At 40.4% G+C, this 8,385-nt stretch overlaps 1 protein-coding gene across 1 annotated transcript in view; it reads left to right on the top strand.

Moving 5' to 3' along the window:
* The first annotated feature begins 3,908 nt into the window (after positions 1-3,908).
* The window catches only part of HTR4 (5-hydroxytryptamine receptor 4), an 89,756-nt gene continuing 85,279 nt past the window's right edge, over positions 3,909-8,385 (top strand). Inside the window, exon 1 of the mRNA XM_034999539.1 lies at positions 3,909-4,003. Within this exon, the coding sequence (XP_034855430.1) occupies positions 3,909-4,003 (95 nt within the window). The remainder of the gene's footprint in view (positions 4,004-8,385) is intronic.

Genomic DNA, 8,385 nt, shown 5'->3' with positions numbered 1-8,385 from the left:
ATTCCTTTAAGTAAGCTCCACAGCTTACAGCTACATTTGCAACTAATAACTCTTTTGAAATTAAGCACACCAGTTAGTAAGTTGAATAACTGGTTGGAGAAACAATACTTGCCGAAGCAATGTACTAATCAAGGTGATTTTAGGAGCAGATCTAGATATAGGCACTGTGTTTTGAGAAAAATAAGTTTTGTGCATTAGGGACACATTACACATTTGATGTGGAAAACTGGAAGTGGTAGAAAAGTATAAAGAAGTAATTCAGGTTTTCTGGAGTGTCATTATCTAGAGATAACTGTTATGTATATATATAATTTCAATAGATGGGTTATATGTAGTATAATCTATAGATTATTACATATGTAAATAGTAGGTACTATATATGAATCACTTACCTGTACCTATGTGTGTGTGTGTGTAAGTATATAGATTATGTGTTTGTGGTACACATGTACTTACCAGGCTTGCATTTGGATTTTACTCTACAAAATTCAGCTGTAAGAAATGCCCCATTTCTTTTAATCTCTGAATTTAATGAGCCCTTCAAGATGGATCTCAAGGGGAAAGTCAATCTCAGATATTTTGTGTACCTCTTCTTCTCTCTGGACCAAGCTGGGACTTTTGCATTCCAGTCCACTGTGATCACCACTGCCAGAATAGCTGGCCACCTCTACTGGGTACCTGGCAGGGACCTGCTGCTTCTATGTCAACCTTGACCCCGGGGTCTCTGATCCTAGTGATTGGTGTCTGTGAGTCCTGAGAGGGACTGCTGTGTCCCTTCTTGCTGGTTTTGGAGCCTGCAAACCTCTGGCTTCTTCATGTCATAGCTCTTGAAACCTCCCTCCTTCCTTAATTGGCTGTTTCTGCCTTTATGTCAGGTGATGATGCTCTGGTGCCAGAAACTTCTGCCTTCAGCCCTGCAACTTGAAAAACCCATAACCAACATTGTTGATAAAACACAAATTTTAGTTATCTCATTGGGATAGAGGAGGAAGATAACCACTCATTGCTTCTAGTCTTTTTGTGTGTGTGTGATTTTAAGAAAAGAGTCAAAAGTTAATCTCTCAATAGATATTTTTCTGGACCCATATGTAAAACAACATTTTTATAGAAAATTGAACTTGTACTTTACTGTGTCATACGTGCTTTTAGTATTGAACAATGTTTATGAGAAATTTCTCCTGTTGTTAAATATTCTTTTCAAACCTGGATTATAATGGCTGTGAAATATTAAATAAATAAGAGACTGTTTGTGTAACTGATACCCAAATTTAGACATTTAGGTTGTTTCCAATGTTTCCAATTATAAACAACATGATTGTGAGTTATAATGTACCAAGTCTTCCTTTTTTTTTTTTTTTTAAAGATCTCATTTATTTATTTGAGAGAGAGAGAGAAATGGGAGGAGGAGCAGAGGGAAAGGGAGAGGCAGAGAATCTCAAGCAGACTCCACGCTGAGAGTGGAGCCTGATGCTGAACTCTATGTCACAACCCTGAGATCATGACCTGAGCCGAAACCAAGAGTCGGATGCTTAACCAACTGAGCCACCCAGGCGCCCCCATGAAAAACCAAAGTCTTTAAGAACAGGTCTAATAGGGGCACCTGGGTGGCTCAGTCGTTAAGTGTCTGCCTTCGGCTCAGGTCATGGTCCCAGCATCCTGGTATTGAGCCCCACATCAGACTCCCTGTTCCGCGGGAAGCCTGCTTCTCCCTCTCCCACTCTCCCTACTTGTGTTCCCTCTCTTGCTGTGTCTCTCTGTCAAATAAATAAATAAAATCTTAAAAAAAAAAAGAACAGTTCTAATAATGTATTTTTTTAGGATGAATTTTTAAAAGTGGAATTATTGGAGCATGAATTTTTAAGGCTATTTCTACATTTGTCATGTGCAGTCTGGACACGCATTTATGGACTGTAGTACAGTTTTTAGGTATACCAGGTTGGAATGCCAAGTGGTCATCTTTATGAGCAGTACTTTATATGATTCTGTTCTAGGGATGTCTGCTAGCATGCAGGTAGAGAATCCAGGTGACCCCGCAATTACTCTCCGCCTGCCTTCCCCTATTCCCGTCACTCCCCAGCCTGCTCTTATGGACTCTGTACCTGACAGGGTGTGTAAGTGTGAATGGGTGTGCACATGCTGGTAAACTTGAATGCGGAGTCTTTCTCTTCAAAGCTTTGTGCCCCATCAAGATATTAGATACCCTTCACTCCTCTTAGGCTCATGGCAGCTCGATAGGCCCCCCAATTCTTACATTTGCACACCACCTTCCAAACTCCATTCCCACTTTTAGCACGTTTTCTTCATTCTCTGCTCTATCATATTTGCTTTTCCCCTAGCTGTGTCTGGAAAAATTCCAGTGTATTCTTATTCATTATCTCTTTTCTCTGGACTATATTTTTCGTTGTTATTTCAACAACCCCCCAGCCAAATTACAACATGCTGTCATAATGATCAGTCATTTACCAGGCTGGGTGTCTGTCTATGCTATGAGTTAGAGGACCAGGATGCGTGCGAATGTCATGTATGTATATTTGAAATAAACAGAGAAGATGAATAATAATAGCTAGCATTTATTGAGCATGTAGTATATGCCGGGCAATATCCTGCGTGTTTTACATGTATTTCCTTAATTAATCCTCACAACAACTCCAGTGCCCAGGGGATGACTAGAAAATAGATTTAAAAGCATTGTCAGCCTTCAGAGTACCTGGGAAAGGCTTCTAATATTCTCTAGGGAAACTAGTTAACTATTGGAAGTCTGCCCATGGCGTCAACAATTCTATAAGTTGTAACTCAAAGAAGTGATTGGTGGCCCTAGGATACCTGACTCAGACAATAGTTTAGATATAGCTTAAGTAGAAATACTGAGTTGAAGAAAAACAAACCAAAACACGTTTTTATGTTGATTGCTAGGGCTTGAGCATCTTTCAGGCATGGGTTAACTTACACATTTTTTTTTACTTGTTTAATAGGTATTTGTTGTGCTAGGCACTGCAGATACCAAAGTGAATAAGACAGTATGGTTGAGGTGACACATATATTTAAGTGAATAATCAAAATATAGTGTGCTAAAAGCTATGATATGTAATTGTAGGTGCTGTAAAACCTATAGGAAGAGGAAGTTCTTGGAGCTCCCCAGAGAGGAAGATGTTTAACTGAGCTCCAAAGGACATGCAAGGGCTTGCCAGGGAAAGAAGGGGAGGGAGAGAAAGGGGAACAGTAAGTGCATCCCACCTCCTTGAGTGGGGATTTGGGCGTTTCTCTGTGGTAGATCTGGTTATGGAATAGTGTCAGAAATAGAGGTGGAAAACTAAGTAGGGCCCAGGTTAAATCAGGTCAAATTTGGTATTTTACCAACATTGCATTGGGGGGGCATTACAAGGTTTTGGATAAATAGGGGGACATGAGTTAGTACCTTCTGGAATAAACAAAGTGACACATTTTAACTTCAGTGCTGCTAATGGTTGGGAAGAGGAAGAGTCAGGGCAGATGACCAATTAAAGGGTGACTCATTCATTCATTCATCCAATTGTTCATTTATTCCTTCATCTTTTTGAGTACTTGTATGTGCCAGGTGCTGTTTTAGGGGCGAGAAATACCATCAGTGAACATAACAGACCAAGTCTGTCCTCAGTGGGATTACATTCAAGACATTCTGGTGTGTAGAAGGACTTAGTAGCTAACAGCGATGAAGATCAATCATGCAAGAGAGGGGAATAGAGAGTGAGAGGAGAGGTCCTGTGTTAAATCTAGTGGTCAGGAAAGCCATCTTTTCAGAGGTGAATCTGAGCAGAGACTTGAATGAGGAAGTGAGTAATTTTGATCCCTGGGGTTCGAGAGATCCAGATGGAGGCGGTACCAAATGAGAGACCCTGAGGGGGGAGCCTGCTTGGCTCCTTCTGGGAATAATGAGGAAGCCTTTAGAGCTGGAGCAGCATGAAAAAGGAGAATGTGGTAAAGGTGGCGATCACAGAACGGCCAAGAGCCAGCTTTGTGGAGCCATGTAGGCCATGGTGAGGGTTCTGGGTATTACTGTGAGTGTCCTGAAAGCCATCTCAAGGGCAGTGGTTAGGGAAGTGACATGTTCCAACCGAAACATTTTACAAAGCTCACTCTGTCTACTGGGTGAAGAGTGGATTGTGTATAGAAAAGAGTGGAAGCAGGAACACCAGTTGGGAAGCCTTTGCCATCACCCAGGTGAGGTGAGAGTTCAATGGTAGACCACTAAGTGAAGACACAGTAGGTAGTGGGACATGAGTAGCTACAGTAGTTGCTGCAAAGATAACAGAAGGGCCTTCATTAGGGTATTGACGGTGGACTGGAAAGGAGTGAAGAGTTTTAAGAGCTACTCAGAGTAGGTAGTGACTTAGGTAAAGGAGGAGAAATGGAGTCAGATGCCTGGTTTCTGGTGTGGTCAAGTGGAATGATGCTTCTTTTCACTTAGTGAAAAAATCCAGAGGAATGAATGACTCCCAGTGACCTAGGTTTCTTTTAATAGGTTCTCATAGATCTGAGTGTCTCCATACCGTATTCTTCTTTAGGCCAAACTCATTGTGGGTTCCAGAAGAGCAGAGATCATCAAACTCATTTCAGAAAGGATCAGAATAACTCGTTTCAGCTTCTGCAGTCCACACAGTCTCCATCATACTTTCTCAACTCTGCCTTTATCGTGGGAAGCAGCCATAGAAAATACATCAGGGATTGAGGGTGACAGTGTTCCAATGAAATTTTATTTACGAACACAGGCAGGGGGCTGGATTTGGCCCACTGACCATGGTTTGGCTGTCCCCATAATAGAGCAACCCCAAGCAGTTTCTTCTTTCATCTTGAGCAGAAAAGTTTTATACTGTCAGAGCAGAGGTGAGGTGAGAAATCAGAATACTTAGCAACAACCAGCCTGGACCCTGGCAAAATATGCAGAGCTGGCTCCATTAGCAGCTGGGCCCAGGGACAGGGGGGCAACTATAGCAGAAGGATGGGGAGCAGGTTGTTATCAGAGTATGGGAAATTCCGCTTTTCCTTGAGCCCTTATCCTCGGGGTAAATGATTGACTACAGGGGAGAGGCCTCATGTGGCCCACATTTTTTTTTTCTCCCCTGGGCTGGATTTCTTATAACCACAAGAATAATTTCAAGGGAATGATCAGCCAAATACTGAACACATGCCACTTATCTTCTTCCAAAGGAACACATTTCTGGACCTGATGGGCATTAAGGACCCTCAGCAACTGTGGGCAAAGAGGTGTTTGCAAAACAGACCAGAGACCCTACATCGAATTTGCACATAGATAAAAAATATATTGTAAAGAAAAAGAAATGATCTCTTAAGTTGTTTTCTCAGTTCCAATTTTGGAAGGATGGATTTTCTTGAAATGAGACTCTCCTCTCAGGTGTAATTTACTGGCACTGTCATTTAGCATTTTATTTCCACAAAGAATGGAAGCCCCAATAGTTAACACGCTGTGCAGCAGTGAGAAGCTTCCCAAATGTAGGTCTCCCCTTATCACGTCAGTCCTGGCTTGGCTTTGCATTCAGGCCTGGCCTGGGAACACAATGTCTTTGATCCTGATAGCCTTTGTATTCCTTGCAGCTTTGAACTCCCATTATACTCTATCCAGATACAACTTCTCAGGGCTTTGAAGTTTTTCTCATGCCTCATATGTGTGATCTTTGAGGACCTTGAAGAGCCTATTAAAAGCTTGCCACTAGAATTTTCCTCCACAAGTTTGCATTTGAAAAATACCTGACCTTCATCAGCTGTGCATCAACCACTACCACCACCCTCCCACCCTCCTCTGTAGGGTCTTCAAAAACAATCAAAAGAAGGGGATTTTTTTAGAATTGCGTAGAAACTCCATTTTGCCTAATCTTCTTCCCGGAAAGATTTTTTATCCCTACCATTTTCTATAGCCAGCATATTTTCACAAGGCATATTAGCGGCCATCATCATGTTGGATATTAAGTTTGTAGACAAAAAGTCAAACTTTAGCTGATTTTTTTTAAAGGAATTTTATTCAATTTCAAATGAGCATGTTTAAAATCTAGTGGGAAAAGCACTGGGCTTGCAATCAAGAGTGCATAGGTTTAAGTCCCCCAAGCACCTTAGCATCCTACAGGATCTTAAGTTTCCTGGCCACACTGAGGTCCAGTCTCTTCCGACAAAGGACGTCCTGATACTAGATTACATGGTAATTGTGAGGATGAAATGACGCAGCATTGAAAACCTCCCTAGTGCATTGTTTGCCATATAGTAGGTGCTCAATAAATCAATGTCAATTTCCCCACTTCCAAGTAGGAAGTTCCACACCTAGGGGCAAAACAAAGTAACTTGCCATGGAGAAATGAGGGCGGGGTAAAGGACATCCTGTTTCAATGCTCTAGGTCGGTGGTCTCCAAAGTGTGGTCCCCAGACCTGCAGCATCAGCATCACCCAGGAACTTGTTAGAAACGCAGATTTGGGGCCCCATTCCATCTGTACTGAATTAGAAATTGTGTAGGTGGACCCAGCAATCTGTGTTTTAACCAAGCTTTGCTACTCCCTGATGATTTTGGGGCACCATGCTCTGATGCTCTTATGATGGAACAGTTTTATATGAATTATCATATTTAGTCTTTCTATAAAAAAGGTTTTCTAAGGAAAAAAAAATACCTGAAAAAAAAAAGCTAGCTGGAAGACCTGAAAACTTACCATTAAGAGCCCAAAGTAACGTAAAGCAAATAATAAGAAATACTCCTCCAGATTATTTGAAAATAATAGGATTCCAAGTACGTGGACCACCTAGAACATATCTAGAACGTGGGAATAAATGAAGACCCCATTAATGGGAACAGGGGCATTCTGCAGAGGCTACAACATGGGGGCCAGGGGCCCAGCCATCATCAGTTGCAGTTTGCAAAGACTCAGAGTCAGGCATGGGAGTAGAAAAGCTTATAGTACTGGCTGTGAATCAGGGAGCACTACATAAAAAACTAATGATGTACTGCATGGTGACTAACACAACGTAATAAAATTTTTAAAAATAATAAATAAATAAAAAGCTTATAGTGAAAACAGGAGGGCTTTAGCTGCTCTCTGATTGGAAGTTGTTGGCACAGGGAAGCAAGAGGTGAGCTAAAAAGAAGGGGAGCCTCTCATGTTTGTTTGGGGGGCATATTTGTCTTTCTGTGGTTGGTCTGGAGGGAAAACATACGGAGGTTGGCCGTCATTGAATAAGGCCTGACCTTTCTGGGCTGGTTGCGGCAGATATTATCTGTCAGAGTTTTATTGTTATATAGGGTCTGGCCATTGTTTGTACATTAGGCTCTCAAGAAACCCAGAAAACAAGTGCACATATTTGCAGGAAATGGGGTATGCTTTAAAAAGTTTAAATATTTCTGAAGTTATTGGTATAGAGGAAAACAGTTAACGTACCCATGGGCTCTACTATTTCTGCTTTACCTAAAAAGGCATTTAAAAATTAATTTACATAAGAAACATCACCAACACAAACATTATCTGAGCTTAAGCCCCATGTATGTGCTCCAACTGTTGCGGGTTTCGTTAGTGGCAACTAATAAAGGTAATGAAGACAGTACACACACGACATAATTAGTTGTAAAAGTGATGTATACTGTCAAAGCCAAAATTGCACTGGACAAAATTAAACAGATAAGGACGACTTTTTCAAGGCTGTTGCTATTGGGGAGAGAAACCAGAATGCAGTCGGAACTCAATTTCGCTGAAACAAAGGACAGGAGAGGTTTTACAGGAATGGAGTGGGGGTGGGGCTCACAGGCCATCTGTGTTTGCTATTTGGCCTTCCCCAAGGAAACATGGGGTAGTTTTACAGTTCAGAGCAATGTGTCTGTGGAAGTTAGGCTCCTGCCCTCCCACAGAAACGGGGAGGTAGGGGCTCTGTCTTCCTTAACGGTAACCTTTCAAAGGGATGGCTGCTAGGTCCATGAGAAAGACAATACTGTATGGTGACTAACATAATGTAATAAATAAAATATAAAATAAAATAAAATAAAATAAAATAAAATAAAATAAAATAAAATAAAATAAAATAAAATAATAAAATAAAATAAAATAAAATAAAATAAAATAAAATAAAATAAAATAAAATAAATAAAATAAAATAAATAAAATAAAATAAAAAAATAAAATAAAATAAAATAAAATAAAATAAAATAAAATAAAATAAAAAATAAAATAAATAAAATAGGCTATTCTAGCTTGTAAAACTAGAAAAAGGTTTTTAAAAATATTTCTATCCCAAAGGGCCAGAGAAAGAATTTACAATTACAAATTTTCTAAAGTAAATGCTCTAAGATCACACCTGTCAGAATGGCTAGCATCAAAAAGACAAGAAATAACAAGTGCTGGTGAGCTCGTAGAGAAAAGGGA

The sequence above is a fragment of the Mirounga leonina genome, unplaced genomic scaffold (genome assembly GCF_011800145.1).
Source record: "Mirounga leonina isolate KUSES-001 unplaced genomic scaffold, KU_Mleo_1.0 Mir_99, whole genome shotgun sequence".
NCBI lineage: Eukaryota > Metazoa > Chordata > Mammalia > Carnivora > Phocidae > Mirounga > Mirounga leonina.
The sequence above is the reverse complement of the archived record's forward strand: the minus strand, read 5'-3'. Positions and strand labels throughout refer to the sequence as shown.